The sequence below is a fragment of the Danio rerio genome, chromosome 2 (assembly GCF_052040795.2).
Source record: "Danio rerio strain M-AB ecotype USA chromosome 2, GRCz13ab, whole genome shotgun sequence".
Taxonomy (NCBI): Eukaryota; Metazoa; Chordata; class Actinopteri; order Cypriniformes; family Danionidae; genus Danio; species Danio rerio.
The window spans coordinates 4,460,001-4,482,170 of record NC_141022.1 but is presented as its reverse complement, the minus strand read 5'-3'; the positions used below and the strand labels follow the sequence as shown (position 1 = coordinate 4,482,170).

General features: G+C 38.8%; 1 protein-coding gene across 2 annotated transcripts in view; it reads right to left on the bottom strand.

Annotated features, from left to right (window-relative positions):
- The window catches only part of mpp7b (MAGUK p55 scaffold protein 7b), a 179,062-nt gene that overhangs the window by 127,743 nt on the left and 29,149 nt on the right, over positions 1 to 22,170 (bottom strand). Inside the window, exon 12 of one of the 2 annotated variants that reach the window (XM_087240356.1) lies at positions 18,938 to 18,976. The exons of the other annotated variant lie outside the window; for it this stretch is intronic. Within the exon in view, the coding sequence (XP_087096482.1) occupies positions 18,938 to 18,976 (39 nt within the window). The remainder of the gene's footprint in view (positions 1 to 18,937; positions 18,977 to 22,170) is intronic. 2 annotated transcript variants of the gene reach the window in all.

The window sequence follows — 22,170 nt, the reverse complement described above, 5'->3', positions numbered from 1 at the left end:
AACAGGTAGAGTTGGAGCGTGTCTGATGTGGGGCGGAAGCCCGTTCCAGAGTTTTGGGGCGACAACAGCAAAAGCCCGATCCCCACTTCGCTTACACCGGGACCTTGGTACAGATAGAATAAATTCATCAGAAGACCTCAGTGACCTACCAGGATTGTATACGTGTAGCAGGTCTGATAAGTATGATGGTGCCAGATTGTTTAAGGATTTAAAAACAAAGATCAATAGTTTAAAATCAATTCTCGACCTAACAGGCAGCCAGCCCAGAGAGGAAAGAACTGGGGATATGTGCTCAAACTTGCGAGTCCCTGTCAGAAGTCTCGCAGCTGCATTCTGTACTAATTGCAATCTGTTTAGGGCATTTTGACTAATACCCACATACAGAGAATTACAATAGTCAAGTCTTCCCAGAATAAAAGCATGGATCACCTTCTCAAGGTCATTAAAAGAGAGAAACGACTTTACTTTTGCCACAAGTCGTAAATGGTAAAAACTGGATTTAACAACTGTATTTACTTGTTTGTTAAATTTCAGATCACTGTCGAATTGAAATCCTAGGTTTCTAACAACAGGTTTTTGATAAGTGGAAAGCTCACCAAAACCTGATAAATGCAGAGGGTTAGGATCGCCAAACCAGACCAGCTCAGTTTTTTCTTCATTGAAATTTAAAAAATTTGACGAAAGCCAGCTCTTAACCTCGACTAGGCATCTCATAAGGGAGTCAAGCTCCTTTTTATCCCTACTTTTAAAAGGGACATAAATCTGAGTGTCATCAGCATAAAAATGAAAAGCCACCCCATATTTACGAAAAATTGATCCTAAAGGTAAAATATATAAAGAAAATAAAATAGGTCCAAGTATAGACCCTTGTGGAACTCCACATGTCAGGGGTCTGGAGGATGAAAAAGTCTGACCAACATTAACGCAAAAGCTTCTGTCTGACAAATAAGATCTAAACCACTTAAGGGCAGAGCCCTGAATGCCCACTAATCTCTCAAGACGAGAAATAAGGATTTCGTGATCTATAGTGTCAAAAGCTGCAGTAAGGTCAAGAAGCATAAGGATCACAGAGTGCCCCGAGTCCCTAAATAACAGAATGTCATTCAACACACGTAGCAGTGCAGACTCAGTACTGTGATATGCCTTAAAACCCGATTGAAAAACTTCATGAATACTGTTGAGCTCCAGATAGCTCTGCAGTTGTGTTAAAACTGTTTTCTCCAAAATCTTAGATAAAAAGGGTAGCTTAGAAATAGGTCTAAAATTGGACAACACAGATTTATCCAAACTAGGCTTTTTCAAGAGAGGTTGCACGACGGCATGTTTCAACTGAGAAGGCACCACACCAGAAACAAGACTCCTATTTATAATGGATAAAATACTAGGGCCAATAATCTCAAAGGCTTGCTTAAAAAACTTTGATGGAAAAATATCCAATGGATAGCTGCTAAGTTTGATCTTGCCTACTGTATCAGTCAGAGATAGAAGAGAGACAGGTGTGAAACTAACAAGTGCAGCAGGGGACACATCCGGTTCCGGAAAAACAATATCAAAGCTAGCAATCCCAGACCTAATTGAAGAAATCTTCTCCGTAAAGAAGTTTAAAAAAGCTTCACATGTATCACATGACTCCTCCATAACAACATTAGACCCAGGGTTAATCACAGAACTTATGCAGGAGAATAAAACATCAGCCTTATTTTGATGAGTACTGATTAATTCAGAAAAATATTTCCTCTTAGCCTCCTTCATAGAACGCTGATAATTAGAGAGAGATTCCTTAAAGATCTCATATGACACCTGCAGTTTATCTCTCTTCCACTTGCGTTCAGCCTTTCTGCAGGCCTGTCTAGATGCCCGAGTTGTCTCATTTAGCCAAGGCTCTGATCTAGGCTTAACAGTTCTAGTTTTTTCGGGGGCAACAAAGTCTAAGATTGAAGAAAAAGAGCAATTGAACAATTCCAGTAACTGGTCAACATCCATATAAGAGGGAGGGTCCTCTAGCATAGTTGTATGTTGTTCATTAATGTACAAATCTTTAAACAGATCAATAGAAGAAACATTAAATCTACGAAATCGCCTGAAAACAATAGGAGAGTTGCTTATTTTATGGGTAAAAGTGATCTCAAAAGTGACTGCTTTATGGTCTGTAAATGCCATATCGTCTAATGCAACATTGCAGATTGATAGACCATATGTCAAAACACAATCCAATGTGTGCCCCTGGTTGTGAGTGGGCCCTTGCACATGCTGTGTCAAATTAAAAGAGTCAATAAGATTTAAGAAATCCTTAGCTAAATTGTCTTTTGGGCAGCAAACATGAACATTAAAATCACCCAAAATTAAAATATTATCATATCTAGGTAAAATACTGCTCAACAAGTCCCCAAACTGTTTAATAAAGTCTTTAGTAGACCTAGGAGGTCGATAAATTAATGCACATAGGACAGGTCCTGAGCGTTCATTTATCTGAAACATCTGTAGCTCAAAGCTGGAGAAAGCATCAGCACGCACGGGCTGGCAATTAAATGTTTTTTTAAAAATCGACGCAAGACCTCCCCCTCTGCCAGAGCGCCTCGGATTATTAAAATAAGTGCAGTTTACTGGGACAAGTTCAGAGAATGGACTAAGGTCCCCATCAACTGCCCATGTTTCAGTCAGAAATAAGAAATCCAAATCTCTGGCAGTGAAAAAGTCATTTAATATGAATGTCTTATTCAAAACGGATCTTACATTGACCAAAGTTAATCTTGTAGGTACCTGGTGGTGATCGTTTTCCCGTGGTATTCGTCGTAGCTGGCAAAGATTACTTAAATCCACTCCTCGCCTTCGACAACGCGGCGAACAAATCCGCGTGCTTGCTTCACAAGAGGTTGGAAAAACAGAAACCAAGCACTGGATCGGGGGATCAGATGTGCGGTAAGGAATAATCCTGTAAAAATCCGGTATGAGGTCCGAGGAGAAACGCTGAATCACTGAAACATCACTGAATTTGAGTCTAGATGGTCCAGGATCAACATCACTGAATTTGAGTCTTGATGGTCCAGGATCAACATCACTGAATTTGAGTCTTGATGGTCCAGGATCAACATCACTGAATTTGAGTCTTGATGGTCCAGGATCAACATCACTGAATTTGAGTCTTGATGATCCAGGATCAACATCAGTGAATTTGAGTCTTGATGGTCCAGGATCAACATCAGTGAATTTGAATCTTGATGGTCCAGGATCAACATCAGTGAATTTGAGTCTTGATGGTCCAGGATCAACATCACAGAATTTGAGTCTTGATGGTCCAGGATCAACATCAGTGAATTTGAATCTTGATGGTCCAGGATCAAAATCATTGAATTTGAGTCTTGATGGTCCAGGATCAACATCACTGAATTAGAATCTTGATGGTCCAGGATCAACATTACTGAATTTAAGTCTTGATGGTCCAGGATCAACATCACTGAATTTGAGTCTTGATGGTCCAGGATCAACTTCAGTGAATTTGAAACTTGATGGTCCAGGATCAACATCAGTGAATTTGAATCTTGATGGTCCAGGATGAACATCAGTGAATTTTATTCTTGATGGTCCAGGATCAACATCAGTGAATTTTGATCTTGATGGTCCAGGATCAACATCACAGAATTTGAGTCTTGATGGTCCAGGATCAACATCACTGAATTTGAGTATTGATGGTCCTGGATCAACATCACTGAATTTGAAACTTGATGGTCCAGGATCAACATCAGTGAATTTGAATCTTGATGGTCCAGGATCAACATCAATGAATTTTACTCTTCATGATCCAGGATCAACATCACTGAATTTGAGTCTAGATGGTCCTGGATCAACATCACTGAATTTGAAACTTGATGGTCCAGGATCAACATCAGTGAATTTGAATCTTGATGGTCCAGGATCAACATCACTGAATTTGAATCTTGATGGTCCAGGATCAACATCAGTGAATTTGAATCTTGATGGTCCAGGATCAACATCAGTGAATTTTAATCTTGATGGTCCAGGATCAACATCACTGAATTTTACTCTTCATGATCCAGGATCAACATCACTGAATTAGAGTCTAGATGGTCCAGGATCAACATCACTGAATTAGAGTCTAGATGGTCCAGGATCAACATCACTGAATTTGAGTCTTGATGGTCCAGGATCAACATCACTGAATTTAAGTCTTGATGGTCCAGGATCAACATCACTGAATTTGAGTCTTGATGGTCCAGGATCAACATCAGTGAATTTGAGTCTTGATGGTCCAGGATCAACATCAGTGAATTTGAGTCTTGATGGTCCAGGATCAACATCAGTGAATTTGAATCTTGATGGTCCAGGATCAACATCACAGAATTTGAGTCTTGATGGTCCAGGATCAAAATCACTGAATTAGAATCTTGATGGTCCAGAATCAACATAAATGAATTTGAGTCTTGATGGTCCAGGATCAACATCACTGAATTTAAGTCTTGATGGTCCAGGATCAACATCACTGAATTTGAGTCTTGATGGTCCAGGATCAACATCACTGAATTTGAGTCTTGATGGTCCAGGATCAACATCAGTAAATTTAAATCTTGATGGTCCAGGATCAACATCAGTGAATTTGAATCTTGATGGTCCAGGATCAACATCAGTGAATTTGAATCTTGATGGTCCAGGATCAACATCAGTGAATTTTATTATTGATGGTCCAGGATCAACATCAGTGAATTTGAATCTTGATGGTCCAGGATCAACATCAGTGAATTTGAATCTTGATGGTCCTGGATCAACATCAGTGAATTTTTATCTTGATGGTCCAGGATCAACATCAGTGAATTTTACTCTTGATGGTCCAGGATCAACATCAGTGAATTTTACTCTTGATGGTTCAGGATCAATATCATTGAAGTAGCGCTGATGAGTCTGGGTGGGACAGAGAGCGGTGCGAATGGCTTGAGCCCCATGGAGCGATTGTTTACAAGTGTGAAGTCCCGTGAAGGAGCTCCAGATGGAAAGTTTTGTTTTGTGTTTACCTCATGGTAAAAGTTGTTGCACGTCCACTGGTTCCAGTCTTAAAATAAGCGAGTTTGAGTCACTTGTACATTCAGGAAGGGTTCAGAAAAAACAAAACACCAGCGAAGAAACTCGACATAGAGGAACATTTAAACCTCACTGCCAACTAGCATTTCGGAAGTGTTAATGCAGACCAACAGAGACAGCGCGCAGAAGAATATATGCACAGCTACGCGCGTTGCATGCGCCATGGGTTACGCCGGTCACTTGACTCAGAAGTATAAACCAGGCTTTAGGCACATTATGTTTTTGGCACCTCTTACAACACTATGCTGCACAACATGTACACTTTCATTCAAACCACTGTGAACATAGATGTTGGGAAAGTGAAAGAAAATCCTCGTGTTGCTGAGGTTAGAGCAAGGCTGCTTAACTAGGTGCCTAAAGTTCCAGTGCACACATGAAGAGTTTTGTTTGTGAGAGTGAATTACTGCTAAATGGTTTAATAATGCTTGTTAGGCACTTCAGATAGTTCATGGTTGTAGAGGCAGGATGCGGTTCTGAGTTTGGTACCTTCTCAGGTTTTAGAAAACATATGAATATAAAACATCCTGAACAATGTGAACAGAGTTGTGACCCTAGTGGCATCTACGAGACAGAGGAAGAAATTAAAGCTGAAATGTTTCACCAGAGTGACAGTGCTGAAGAAGTGGCCACAACATCTGTAATGTTAAAGTCTAATAGGATCACTTTAGATATGTGTGCATTTCCTGTTGCACAACTGAAAGTTGCTGGATTAAGTCAGTCTGCTATAAATGGTTTTGTTTCATCTACGGAAGAAGTTAGAGGAAATTAGAGGTGGCCCAGAGACTGCATCAAAATTAGGTGTTGTAATGTCTGAAATGGTCTATGTTGTAAAAGACAAAGTTTTTACAGTAGTCAATGTTAATGAGCTGTGTTATTTCAAACCATTTGATCTTTAAAGAAAATATGGCACAACAGATTCTGTACTTCATATTGTACCATATTGCCATTTTATGCAGACTTGATATTTTTGCACTGTATTTTTGTAAGCCTGAATGTTTCATTAAAAGTTTTAACTGATAATCAGTTTGGCTTTCTGTTTTATTTGTTGTTTAATGTATTTTAGTATGTTCGGTAGCATTATAAAATTGCACCAGATTGAAATAATGACAGTTAAAGCAACACCATATGGGTTGTAAATCGACTCTTTAGGCCTGACCCGAGTTAATTTCTGTGTGGTGTTAAATTACGGAACACAAGCCAGAGTAATTTCTCGATAGAGTAAAACAGCTTAACAATTTACAGTGTTGACCAGTGTTAAATTTTAATTCAAAAATTTTACTCTGAAAATATAACACAATGAAAAGTGTTAATTTAACACCAATTCTGAGTGAGACCAAATACACTCGCGTGCATAACTCTTTAAGAGTTTATTCAACACAGCAAAATTTACTGTGTAGGCTAAATTGTCCATAGTGCATGTGTGTGAATTGGTGTGTATGGATGTTTCCTAGTGATGGGTTGCAGCTGGAAGGGCATCTGCTGCATAAAAGCATATGCTGGATAAGTTGGTGGTTCATTCTGCTGTGGAAATGAATGAATAAACAAAGTGGTAACACTTTAGTTCACAATTCACGGTATTAACAAACTATTAACTAACACAATTAATTTAATAAATTACTAATCAGCTTTTTATAAACCAATAACATTTGGATGCAGCCTTTATGATGCAAGTTAAGATTGCATCACTCAGCGATGCAATGTCAGACACAATGCACTCAATGGAGTGAGTACGGTTAGGGTTAGGGGTGGGGTTAGGTGAGCACATTAAAAAGCATTGTATGCAGCTCAGATTGCAGAGCACCATGTCTGCATCCTGACCCCTCTTTTATAGTTAGTATAGAAGTTATAGTTAGTAGAAGTTGGGTTTAGGTTAAGGGTAGGAAATTATACTTTATATCTACCAATGAAAAGTTCATATCTTAATAATTGGCAGGTAATAAGCCAGTATCATTAAAGGGATGTAAACAATAAAAATGGTCCTAATGCATTTCCTGTTTGACATTTTTAGTTATCATAGCTTCAGAGAATCCCAAAAGGTACACATATTGATAAATAATGCTATGACAGTGGTATAAATGTTAAGTTATGATTAAATTGACCTTTGTTACAGGTAAGAAATAGTTTGACAACAAGCAGAAAATCTTCATGGGCCAATGACATCACCAAATTGAAATGTATAGCATAAATTTGTGACCTAAACTAAAGTGTTACAGAGTTTTCCTTTAAAAGTGACCAACCCAAATCAGCTATGTTGCTGCAAAGAAAAAGCTTTTGACGAAACTATGAAGAAATTCTTCAAGCAACATGACTTTTGACCAAAAAAAAAAAGAAGAAAAAGACTATCCATGTGATGGACGATTAAATAGCTCATTTCCAGTACAGTGTTTCTGGAAGCACCCTTGCAGCACACATTTTTGGAGGTCTTTCTTATCTGACACACCCTTGGAGTCTCTACAAATGAGATGATGAGTTGGATCAGGTCTGTTTGATTAGGAAGACATCCAACACTAAGGTTGAGAAGCATTGCTCTGGGATATCAGGCAGAACTGATTATTCTACAGCATGATTAAGTGCGGATCTTGATGACCACAATGACTCAAACAAACCTTACTTGGAATATCTAACATATAAGAGCAGTAAAGCAGAGGCGGAGCAGTCCTCGTCTTTGTTCTCAGTGCTTTATCATTTGGAACTGCTGATGGCTCCTCAAGGCCAACACTGTGATTAGAGCATGGAAGCTGCTTCAGAGCTTCATATAAACGTTTGAACACTCTTTACTAACGTGGGACAGAGCCAATACCTAACAATTTGAGTCTTGTTCGGATCCATTTCCATGCAATCAAGATATGAGAAATGTGAAATTGTGGAAATGTGAAGCACATTGTTCCGAACTTGGATACAATTCCATATCTCTAATAGCTTTGTGGACAAAGTACTTAGGAAAGATAAGGTACTTTGTTAAGAACGTCCCAAAGCACATTGATGAAAGCCTGAAGGTTGACCTAATCAGACAGCATTACCTGCACTGTAGGCTAAATGGAGATGGTCTTCTACTCTTTCCCTTTTTGGGTGAAGACCAGAGTGTAGATTCTGATTGTTACAGATTTTAAAGGTGCTGTAGAATTGAATTCTTGATATATCCAACCCAGTCTCATTCTGGAAACGTAGTGCCGTGGACGTTTCTGGAGACTGCAAAATACGTCCCAGGAGATACGTATTTGTGCAGTTTTTGTTTTCTTGAGTCCACTGTGCGTGCTTTTTTATCTCGAATGGCTCTCGCGGCGTTTGCGCCCGCACTGTTCTTGCGTAAAGTTGTCAAGCTGTCGAGCGACTGTCCGACTGACTGAATGACTAAATGGGCGAACGGCCAATCAGCCGACCCACCCTCCTCCTTCTTCCCTAAACCCAACCATCTTTACAGATTGACCCGCTCGCGCGCCTGGCCGGATTTACAAAAGCCGTCCAGAAAAAGAAAAGCCCTCGTCTGATTTTGACCGCCTTTTCAGATTTCACCATATTCTCGCCCTATTATGAACTCGTTCGCTTTATTTTTTGGATTCTGTTTTTTTCTAACCTGATTTCTGGAACCGCTCTTTCCCGGACTCGAATGCGGTCGTCGCCGTCGGCTCCCCTCTGGGTCTCCGCTCTGTTGATATACACAACGAGCTAACCAGACAAACTGGTTGCAGGGGGAAAGCCCTCCACACAGAGATGAGCTGTCAGCTGGTGAGCGGGAAGAGGAGCGCCATTACACCACCCCGTAGCGTTCGCTTGAAAAAATGAAATGCAGCCATACATACCTCCAGCCTTGTAAATCGTGGTCTCCAGAAATGTCCGCGGGGCTACGTTTTCAGAATGAGCTTGGGTTGAAATAAAACTATTATGTTGTCTCAAAAAACCCTCAAACAATTACGTTCTTTCAACTCATTTCAAATAAGTAGTTTTAACAAGCAGCCAAAATAATTTGAGGATAACTATCATAATTTAGAAACAGATACACAGTTGAAGTCAGAATTATTAGCCCCCATTAGATTTTTTTCTTTTTTAAATATTTTCCAAATGATGTTTAACAGAGCAAGGACATTTCAACAGTTTTTTTCTTCTGGAGAAAGCCTTATTTGTTTTATTTCGCCTAGAATAAAAGCAGTTCTTAATTTTTTAAAAAACATTTTAAGGTCAATATTATTAGCCACTTTAAGCTATATATTTTTTCGATAGTCTACAGAACAAACCACTGTTATACAATAACTTTTCTAATTACCCTAACCTGCCTAGTTAACCTAATTAACCAAGTTAAGCCTTTAAATGTCACTTTAAGCTGTATAGAAGAGTCTTGAAAAATATCTAGTCAAATATTATTTACTGTCATCATGGCAAAGACAAAATAAATCAGTTATTAGAAATGAGTTATTAAAACTATTATGTTTACAAATGTGTTAAAAAAAATCTGCTCTCGGTTAAACTGAAACTGAGGGAAAAAATAAACAGGGCTGATAATTCTGACTTCAACTGTATGCTATGTAATCACTGTAATGTATGCTACCAGGTTGTGAAATGAAAAGTGGCCATATAACAATTGTCCAATTCAAATGGTAGCTACTGTATTAGTGATAACACAATCATAAATGCATTATAAGGCACTGAACAGTTGTTGATGTTCATTTATTCCTTTACACAGTGGCCTTGATTAACAGATGTAGAGCGTATCTCACACTGTCTGCTGCAGTTTCCCCCTTTACAAACGCGTGTTTGATAAGTCCCACCAATATTAATCTTGCTGAATCCCTTAAATGTTTCCAGACATTTATTGTCCCACATGCAGAGTAAAATCCAGTCTGAAGGCCAAACTGCTCCTGGTTAAATAAATCCAAAAGAAGCGAGGAAGGTTTGACAGAGATAATTAAACCAAGGCCTGAAGATGGATTTTATCTGTGGCCTGCTGGACTCCTACTAGATAAGAATCTCTTGATGGTAGTTTTTTCTGTCTCGGGTACTTTTTGACTGTCAACACTCCTGTTTTTCACGGGAGTCTCCCATATTTCACACCCATCTCCCGCCACCGTCCCATTTTGTTATTTCAAGCCAGTACTTTGTATGGCCCAATCTAGTTTTGTCACATTTTGTCCATGTTTGTCAAATTGCCAGATCTCGTATGAAGCTCATCACTTAACACAATTGACTAAATATTTAAATCTCAAAGAAACTTTTACCTCAATCTGGTAGCGTACACTCACCACTTTATTAGGTACACCTGTCCAACTGCTCGTTAACATAAATTTCTATTTAGCCAATCACATGGCAGCAACTCAACGAATTTAGGCATGTAGACATGGTCAAGACGATCTGCTGCAGTTCAAACCGAGCATCAGAATGGGGAAGAAAGGGGATTTAAGTGACTTTGAAAGTGGTTGTTGGTGCCAGACGGGCTGTTCTGAGTATTTGAATATCTACTGGGATATTCACGCACAACCATCTCTAGGATTTACAGAGAATGGTCAGAAAAAGAGAAAATATCCAGTGAGCGGCAGTTCTGTGGGTGCAAATGCCTTGTTGATGCCAGAGGTCAGAGGAGAATGGCCAGACTGGTTCCAGCTGATAGAAAGGCAACAGTAACTTAAATAAGCACTCGTTACAACCAAGGTCTGCAGAAGAGCATCTCTGAACACACAACATGTCCAACCTTGAGGCAGATGGGCTACAGCAGCAGAAGACCACACCGGGTGCCACTCCTGTCAGCTAAGCACAGGAAACTGAGGCTAAAATTTGCACAGGCTCACCAAAATTAGACAATGGAAGATTGGAGAAACATTGCGTGGTCTGATGAGTGTCGATTTCTGCTGCAACATTTGGATGGTCGGGTCAGAATTTGGAATCAACAATATGAAAGCATGGATCCATCCTGCCTTGTATCAACGGTTCAGGCTGCTGGTGGTGGTGTAATGGTGTGGGGGAGATTTTCTTGGCACACTTTTCCATCCCTTTATGACCACACAGTGTACTCATCTTCTGATGGCTACTTCCAACAGCATAATGCACCATGTCATAAACAGCGAATCTGCGAAATTTGAGCTGTTATGGCATTGTAGCTGTTTTTGTTGCCTGTGCCTTTAAAGCTGGTTCTCCCCTCACACCGTTCCCACATGTGTGTCAGAGCCAGAGGCTTCACGTAGATAAACAGCACAGAGAATGAAGCAGATCTCCCTTAATACAGTAAAAACTTTATTAGTGGAAATTTGATGTGGAATGTTGTTATAAAGTTCGCTCATGTGCGCGCACACACACATTTAGCTTTGCACTGTTATTGCACGACAAATGTGACAGGGTCGGTGGGTGGGGAAACTGCACTCCTATGTCATGTGGGCCTTAAAATGTGAGGGATTTCGATCCTATTTTAACGTCAGGAAATTTAAAAAAAGAGACTTATTGTCTTCACATCTCCCCAATATGACTGTGGACACACTATACCTACACATAGTTCTGCCAAAACAGCTTACAAAAGATGACTTTCATCATAGGCACCCATAAACACAACCTCCTGTTCTCCCTCTTTAAACAAATACAGAAGAAACTAAAACTGCAATTCATAGACTCGCCTTTGGGGGCTGGTTCTAGAAACTCCAAGGGCTCTATTTTGACGATCTATGCGCAAAGTGTAAAGCGCAGGGCGCAAACGCTTTCAGGGCATGTCAGAATCCACTTTTGCTAATATAAAGACGGAAAAATCCACTTTGCGCCGTGGCGCATGGTCTATAAGGGTTGAGCTTATTTTATGATTTATAGGTGTGTTTTGAGAATAAACCAACCGAGTCTCATCTCCCATTCCCTTTAAGAGCCAGTTGGTCGCTCCATGGTGCATTTGCTATTTACATGAGGACTTTGTAAGTGGAAAAACTGAGCATCTCACTAGCAAGAAAATAGTTAGAGCATCTGCCGCGCAAGAATGAGAGATAAGGCCTCTCATAATCTACTTTCACTTTCGCTCTCGTGGATAGGGAAACCTTGTACGCACAGACATCAGTTAGCCTATAAATAATTAATTTAGTTTTTTAAGCGCAAAGATTTGCTTTAAAACTATTTCTAAATTCAGCTAATTTAATAATCTATTTCAAATTTCTAATTTCCAGCAAATGAATAAATGAACAATAATAACGAAGTGTGCTCAAACAAACTGAGTTATATCGTAAAACACATGCTGTGCCCCTTATGGTCTAAAACCTGACAGGTGGACAAATCTAAGCTTGTTTTTAATAAAAAAAAATATAAATATGGATATAATAAATAATACTGGTAATAATAATAACATTATACAAAAGCAAATTGTCACGAATAACTGAAAAAGCCCCCTGAGATGAAGAAGGCATGAAAGTATGGTTTTTATATTTATGTAGGCTAGAAAATAATGTTTTGTAATATTTTAATCTTTTATATTTATATCCTATATATCCTCATTATTTCCTTTATATATCCTTAATATTTTATTCTTTTTCATACGTAAAGATATTTGCATATTGCTCTACATCTTGTGTGTATTAGGCAGAGTGTAAGCGAGGCGCACAACTAGCGTGCTGGACAATAGACCGGCTTTGTTCTGGTCAATTGAAAAATCTATTATAGTTTCTCAAAATAGCAACGCGTCAGCAATGCGCCTCAGAACGCCTTCCTTTTTAGACCAGAACGCCTATGGGGGCAAATATGATAAAAGACATCGTATTTTTGTGTTGTTTTATGTGGCTTTACACAGTCAAATGCCTTTAGGCATTATTTCCAGCAATTATCAGATGATATGGCATGCTGTGTGCACTTAATTGGTTTTTAAAAGACTAAACACTTCATTGATATAATAAACAACCAAGCACATGTGGTCAGAATACAAATGAGTCACAGATAATGAAGTATTAAGTGTTTCTCCCAAAGAAAAGCCTCTCTAAGCAAAATGCTAGCAAGTGCTTGTAGCTGCACTCACGCTCTGCCTCTTAGCCCTTGTTTGATATCCCACAGTCGGTACAATGACATGCGAACAAAATAGTGACGGTTGGCCACGCCTCCTTGTAGCTTCTTTTGCATTGTTCAGAAACCTATGGGTGACGCCACTGATACTACGTCCATATCTTTTACAGTCTATGCTTTAACATGGGGAGCAGCCGGACCATTGAAATACATTGATCCCATTAACTCCCATTATAAATGTCACACATCACTAACATTGCATAGCAGTGACATACAGACAGATTGAAACCCCTTTAAAAATCAGTGGAAGAGAATTAGACTGAAAGTCTCAAGCCCAAAAGATTCCAATGAAACTCTTGCAGGTTCATGAAAAATAAGGTCAATATACCAGAGATATTCCATCAGCCTCATGCTCATCTCTGTACACAGACCTCGGCTACAACTAATGAACATTACTGCTTGTTTCCATCTAGAGAGGCTGGCAGCCTGGATCAGACCTGCCGATCATAACAGTGGTGCTGACAGAGGCTGACTTTATCTAGAGATTACAAAGCTTGGAACCTGACTCAGAAAAATGACAGAAACATGGCCGCAGGAGCAGTTTTCAGAAAATAACACCGTGTAGGAGTCACCACTCCAGAAGGTTAATGTTCCTTAATTCATGGCCTACGCTGAAGCTGGGCTTTCACCACATGTATGCGGTCTCGCGGAAGCCGTGTTGTGGGCACGGCGAGCCCTAACTTACTGAAATGATATGGGCATCTCCTAGGTCTGACATCTGTGAAATTACACTTAGTGGGCAGAACAGCCTGTGTCTTATTATAAGTTGCAGAGATGTTTGAGTTTTTGGAAGCGCTTTTGTTAGGATTGACTCGGGATCATGGTAATCCTGGCGGTCATGTTGTTTTCCAGAGTCTGTAACATGGAGGATCTTCTCAGGGCTGAACATTCTACTGATTCAGCAGCACCAGGCACATTGCAGGACATGTCAAGTAGGCATCATGGTTGTCCAGGCTCCACACATGCGATTTGTGGAGTAATTGCAAACCTAATAACTATACATATGCGATTTAAGGGCTACTGGTGGAAGAAGTAGTACAGTTCATAGCTTTAAAGCAGAGGTGTCCAAACATTTTCTTATAAAGGGCCAAAAACCAATCTTGATTGAGTTGCCATGGGTAATTTCCTAGTTTACTTAATAATTAAAAAAAAAAAAAGACTAGTAAACATTGCTTTATATTAAATAATACAGTTTTTGTAACATTTAATAATGAAGTTCATTCATTCATTCATTTTCTTGTCAGCTTAGTCCCTTTATCAAACCGGGGTGGCCACAGCGGAATGAACCGCCAACTTATCCAGCAGGTTTTTTTTACGCAGCGGATGCCCTTCCAGTCGCAACCCATCTCTGGGAAACATTCACTCACACAATCATACACTACGGACAATTTAGCCTACCCAATTCACCTGTACCGCATGTCTTTGGGCTGTGGGGGAAACCGGAGCACCCAGAGGAAACCCACGCGAAGGCAGGGAGAACATGCAAACTCCACACAGAAACGCCTACTGAGCAGAGGTTCGAACCAGCAACCCAGCTACCTTCTTGCTGTAAGGCGACAGCACTACCTACTGCGCCACTGCCTCGCCTAATAATGAAGTTATTACAATAAAAACAAAATAATGTCATTTATAACTAGGGATGCACAGATCCTGATACTTGGATCGGATATTGGTTTGATACCGCATATTTTTGCTGGATCGGGTATCGGCCAGCTGGCACTGATCCAAATTCAATCTTGCACGTGCGCTAGATTCTGTTTATAAGAAAACCAAGCCATGATGGTAGCCTGTTATTAGACACTAGAAAGTTGTGATGTAGGCCTACTACAGGCCCTTAGTCAGCCTGGTGAAAGGGATGGGGTTTTTTTCTCTCAAAAGTGGACCTTTTTGCAGTTATACGCCTCAGTTTCTATTTAACTATGAGATTTTAATTTCACATTTTAGTGACTTTTTAATGCTGGATTAGCTCGTCGGATGTCATCATAACCACACTTTTTGATGTACTAAAACTATTTCCTAAAAATTGCAATAAAAAATTAAAACAAGATTAAAATATTTGGCAATTTCAATAAAAAAAATAATATTTAAAACATAATAATAATAATAATAATAATAATAATAATGGTGAAGCAGTGGCGCAGTATGTAGTTCTGTCGCCTCACAGCAAGAAGGTCGCTGGTTCGATCCTCGGCTCAGTTGGCATTTCTGTGTGGAGTTTGCATGTTCTCCCTGCCTTCGCGTGGGTTTCCTCCGGGTGCTCCGGTTTCCCCCACAGTCCAAAGACATGTGGTACAGGTGAATTGGGTAGACTAAATTGTCCGTAGTGTATGAGTGCGTGTGTGAATGTGTGTGTGGATGTTTCCCAGAGATGGGTTGCAGCTGGATGGGCATCCGTTGTGTAAAAACTTGCTGGATAAGTTGGCGGTTCATTCTGCTGTGGCAACCCCGGATTAATTAAGGGACTAAGCCGACAATAAAATTAATAAAAAATAATAATAAAAGTAATAGTGATAATAATAATAATAATAATAATAGTAATAATAATAATACTATAATAATGAATTGTTCAGAATTTTTCAAGCCTCTTTGGTTAAAAAAAAGTAAATTTGAAAATTCCTGGATATCAACAACAGACAAAATGTATTCAAATTAATTTAATATGGTCCGCTTCTGGTGCTTCACACCTTTTTATTGCTCATTTTTATTTTAGTAATAAGGTCCAAGAATGAAATATGTTAGGACATATTATATAATATGACATAATAGGAATATGTTAGGACTGCGTTTTGTTTCTGTGTGTTTGATTTTGATCCTAGATTGGGGCGTGCCTTCAGCGCACCTGATGCTGGTCGACGCCCTTATTTAAACCCCGGCAGGGAGTTTGTCGGGGCCGCTGTCCATTCACTTGGCAGTTGGCCAGAGCCGCGCTCCTATTTGGGCATTATGCTTTGTTTCGCATTTATACACTATCACTGACAACATTTACCGCATCCATACATTTGCATTTCACATTGATTGAACATACTGATAATATAATGTGTAATAAATCTTCTTTTTGATTATACTTCTCCTTGTCATCTCCCTTATTATGTTACATCCCTGAGCCAGGTGTAACACCTGTAAAATGTTTTCTCTGTTTAAAAAACAATACAGTAGTGAAAGAAGACTTCTCTTACATTAGATTATAGTCCCACTGAAGCAACAGCCAGCAAATGATTCCGTTTGGTCTTGAAGCCTTTTTCGATGCATTATTTTCATGATTTATGATGGCCTTGCAGTCAAAATAGGACAAATGAGCTCATATATGGGACGAAGTCTGGACCTTTGTCAGTTGGGGGTGGGTCTTCTGAACCCCCCAGGCTACAGGCCTGGCACTCAAACTCACATTATTAGCATTTAACACTGAATAAAGCACACAAGGTGTACCTGAGGTGATCATTGTCAGGTTTCTTTTATTCAGCAATAAAAGCCATATCTAAAATATAAATTCAAGGTGTTTTTAGGACAAAACCTCCATTTAATATGACAAATATTCCTTCTATCGCATGCCACTGCTTTTATATAGAACATGACTTAAATCAGCCTTTGTTGGTGTTGTCAATCTGGCAACCTGTTCTTGTGTGTGTTTTAAACCAGTTGTGTAATACCTAGTTCAACCACTGGGTGTCAAACTAACATACTGCACTTTTTATTAATGGATATGTTTTACAGTGTGGATTTACAAGGGAAATCTTAATCCAAAACGTACAGTAAATGATGACAGAATGCCTATTTTAGAGTGAACTACGCCTTTAAGGAAGAATGAGAGATACCCCGAAACACTGAAAACCCTCTGCATGTCCAGACTAATGCATGGAGCGAGACACAGAGCCGCTCTGATGAGCCATTAAATCATCAACAGCGATTTAACGTGCGAGCCAGTTCAGACACCACATCGCATACTGTAAAATCTAGACAGACAGGTCACTAATATGACGGGGAATGCTTTGTTATTATGCCTCTTCAAAAACCGCACGCTGCACTTAACCTCATCAACACATTATCTGGAGTAAACGGTTCATAAAATGCATCACATACATCATACACGACCAGACGGCATGCTTAACCCATTATCTGTTCAACAAAGGCTGCCATGTTCCTACTAACGCTCACCGAAAACATCCTGAGGATCTGGATAAGTAAGCATGCTTTCTGGGGTTTCAAGAATGCACTCAAAAATATATACACTCACTGGCCACTTTATTAGGTACACCATACTAGTACCTGGTTGGACCCCCTTTTGCCTTTAGAACTACCTTAATCCTAGATTCAGCAAGGTACTTGAAATATTCCTCAGAGATTTTGCTCCATGTTGACATGATAGCATCATGCAGTTGCTGCAGATTTGTCGACTGCACATTCATGATGCGAAACTCCCGTTCCACCACATCCAGGAGGCTTTGCTGAATAGATTTATTGAAGAATGTTGACAGTTGCTCAAAAAGCATCTAGTGCTACCAGAGCTCATGCAATTGCATCCAATTTTCCATCACATACTTGCTGCAACAGCGCTGTGATAAATCTGGAGCTGGCAAAGTATGGTCTCATTGTAATGTCTTAAGCATGAGCGACCCCTGATGCTAGTTTGGCCATTGTGTGTCCTGGAGATTAGACGTGGACATGTTGGCGTTTGTAGTGGGGTCAAGGTTGCCAAAAGAGCTGAAAATGAGGCGCGTCTCTGCTAGATTCATCCAGTAGCCGCATGTTTAGGTCCACAGATGGGCTTTATCTCTAATGGTCCAGTGCAAAACACTCTGTCTGGAGCCATCAAAGCCTCTCCCATTAGCATGAATGCTCAAACCAGATCAGGCGAAATCGAAAACTAATGATCCTCACCTTGAATAAACATCATCCTCATAATGATGTGGGAGCATGATGCGAAAGTAAATGAAACACGATGAGATATCGCTAACAACTGTCTTGTTCATCAGCACTGTAGAGATCAGGCCAAGCACAGAGACTCCGGATAAAATGTGATTTAGTCGATCACATTGTCTGTGTTTAAGCTAGGGATGCACAATACATCAAAACTGGTCAGTAAATGGTATTTTTTAATATTATCGTTGTTATCATAGTCAGATAACAATGTTAGATAAGTATCTTTAAAAAACAGACAAACATTATTTTTGGAAATAGGCTCATTTTATAAGCAAGTGCAACGATATTACGCAGTGCTAGAAAACAGTCCCTAGCTAACTAGATAACAATGATGTGTAATATTATTAGTAACATGATCAAAACTTTTATATTTTTGAGCAAGATGCTTATGGTCTAATCCGATTCAATGACCTATGCTAAGCTAAGCTTAGCTAAAAGTGCTGCTGCAAGACCCAGAGATCCAGCCTGATCTCACGAGAAAAAAGTTTAGTGGCTAATTCGTACCGAGTTCAGTCGTACAAAATTGTACGATTTAAAAAAGGAGGCGTGGCACCTAACCCCACCCCTAACCCACACCGTCATTGGGGGATGAGCAAATCGTACTAAATTGCACAAATTAGATTGTATGAATTCATACGAATTAGCCACTAAATCAAAAAGTTACGAATTGCCATGAGAACAAAACAAATGATTCACTGGATTTACTAAAAAAAATTAAGGTATGTGGTTGCAAACTATTTATATAGGCTGAATTTAGCCATTTAGTAATGTTCAACTTAATTTGATATTCTGTAGTGCCTGAAAATATTCCCTCAGTAGGTACTTCATAAAAAAAATAGTAAGACCCCACGGACATACTTTTATAACAGAACACTGTACCATGGAAGGTTACAGTTACTCAGACAAATAAATAAACCCTTACCTATATGTATGCCACTTATAGCTCCATAGTCCACATCCGCTGGTCACAGAGTGAAAGCAGGGCAGAGGGAAAAAATAAGTGCACTCCAATCAAATAATGATAAATGTAAGACCAAGTCAAGGCAACCCTTAATCATGAAGTGCTGACAGAAAGGGGTAATTTGCAATGTTACTGTTTTTTACCCATGATGTAAACAAAGACAGAAATACTGGCAAATTAGAGCTGGGTCACTGTTACTTGACAGCGTGCTGAAAAGGATGAAGAATTACCTTCCATGTTGTCTGTTCAGTGTGAGTGAGAGGCCAAGAGAGAGACAAAGAGAGAGAGAGATGATCAGAAACTGCACTGACATTAAATTTCTGGTCACATTAATATTTTCTTGGACATTCATCTTGGTTGGTGTTTTTCCGGGAGATGAGACTCCGGGCTCATTAATTTAGAGAAGTTCTAATAATTTTAATTTAATATTATTTATTGTTACGGGTCTGACTTGCTGTGTGGAGTCATGCAACATTAGAGTTCGTAATAGATATCGATGGTTACACATTTTCAACATTCTTCAAAATATCTTCTTTTGGGTTCAACAGGGCGAAACAAACTCAGACAAACGAACAGGTTTGGAACAAGTAAAGCCCGGGTAAATGGCATGAGAATTTTTACAGTCTTTGTAACTTGTGTGATCTTCTATGAGGAGCTTGTTCAAGTTGCAGAGGAACTGGCATCCAGTGCCACTTTATAAAAGACAGAACTGTTCACTGTTTTTTCTACTGATCTCCTGAAAAAAGAAAAGTTTTCTTTAAAAAAAACAACTAACTCTAAACACTTCTCCTCTCTACTCTTTCATTTGGTGGCTGTGGGATGTAAACATTGACATGACGAGCACTTTTTTTTCTGACTGATCTACCATGAAAATGAGAACAGATAGGAAAATGAAATCATTTTGGAAGAAAACCAAATTTATTTTTTCAGACAAATCCAAAGCTCGCATTATGTGTGTGGCCTTGACTTTTGTAGCCACAACGCAATGGTAGCCAAGGGGCAAGACATGGATGTTCAGCTGTCCGTCATGCTGTGGTCAGGGTGGATTTTTGGAAATAGTAATTGCAGTTTTTTTTCTTTTTTCTGCGACTTGTCCTGAGCATGTCCTCACCTGCGGTTCATCGGGGAATGATGTGTGTCATGCTTTTACAGAGCCAGTAAAAACGCTGGTGCTGTCTTGACTTTAACATGTGGCATTTTGGTAACCTCGTGCCTGTGTTATAGGGGAGGCCGTAAAGTGACCTGCGGATCGTGGCTGTGTGAGGACGCAGAGCCGCAGAGCAGCTGTCACTCTCCCCGCATCTAACCCACAGATGGAGCTTTTATAGGGAGGGCTGTTGCTTTGAACAGACCTACAATGGCTTTTCAAGATGAAATCAAACTGTTCCAGATCCATCTATTGGCTGCTCCCTTTTCCACCCGCATTAATTCCATCTACCATCTATGCTGGAGCCAAATGAAGACAAATACATGCTACTTTGAGATTGAGAGAGTCACCGTGTCACTCATGAATGCACCAGCGTGTTAAAGCGATAGTTTACGCAAAAATGAAAATGACCATATCATTAACTCTCAATAATGTGATTTGTTGGCATCAATTGACTTCCATAGTAAAAAATATTTATTATAAAAGCCAGTAGTTATGTTTCCATCCAAAGATGCAAATTAAATTTATCCGCAAAACTGGAATATCGCATAAAAAAGACATGCGAATAATGCAGCGTTTCCATCCAACGAGTCAAAGAGAACAAAATCGTCACTTCCTGATTAACTGGTGACAAATATCAGAAGTAAAAATTTTGCTTGCTGAAATACGGGAAGCTGTGTGAGTCTTTTTCTTGTTTAATAAATTAAATGCAGCTCAAAGACAATACGGCTACGCAATGAACGTGTGGTGGCGTTGAAGGAGTGAAACGCGGAGCACAGACGCTCTTGATTCTGAAGGTACTTAATCATCTAATACACTAATACTGAAATAGTTACGACATTTTAGAATAACCAAAACATAATTTCCGATGTTTAACAATGTGCTCAGCACGTAATTTTATGGCGTTATATTTGATTAATTGTATATCTGACATAATAAAGGAACTAAGCCGTAAAGAAAATGAATGAATGAGTATCTGACATGTCTCAGTCAGTTTTTGAAAGATTTGCTGAAATTGAGTTTGGCCCAAATTGTTATGATCTCTTATGACAAAATCACATGAATTTTTTAATGCGCATACTAGAATTTGTTCAGTAAAAGTGTTTCTATAGTACATTATGCACATTTTTTCTAATCAAATAAAACATTTATCTTCCTCTTACTCTATCTTAGTTTTAACTTACGAATTGTTTTGTGCATTTACGAATCGTGTTTTGATTTTACGAATTGTGTTGTGTATTTACGAATTGTGTTTTGAATTTAAGAATTGTGTTTTGTGTATTTAAGAATTGTGTTTTGTATATTTACATATTGTGTTTTGAATTTACGAATTGTGTTTTGTGTGTTTACGAATTTTGTTTTGAATTTACGAATTGTGTTTTGTGTATTTACAAATTGTGTTTCGTGTATTTAGAAATTGTGTTTTGTGTATTTATAAATTAGGTTTTGTGTATTTACAAATTGTGTCTTTTGTATTTATAAATTGTGTTTTGAATTTACGAAATCTGTTATGTATTTACGAATTGTGCTTTGTGTATTTATAAATTGTATTTTGAATTCACGAATTGTGTTTTGTGTATTTACAAATTGTGTTTTGAATTTACATATTGCGTCTTCTGTATTGTCTAATCATGATTTAAATTAACGAATAGTGTTTTGTGTATTTACGAATTGTGTTTTTTGTATTTACAAATTATGTTTTGTGTATTTATGAATCGTGTTTTAAATTTACGAAATGTGTTGTGTATTTTTAAATTGTATTTTGTGTATTTATGAATTGTGTTTTGAATTTACAAATTAGATTTGTGTATTTATAAATTGTGTTTTTATGAATCGTGTATGAATTTTATTTCATAAATGTATTATTTTTTAAACTGATCTGGCTCCATAATAAGTAGCCTAACATGTTTCTGGTCCACAACATTAATTTAGTCATAATCTGACACAGTGACGACCGTAAAACAGAAATATTGTGCTTGAGATGAGTGTCTGAAAGCTTTCCATGGCTCAGTATGAACGTGTTCACACGTAGTAAAGCATTTTTTAA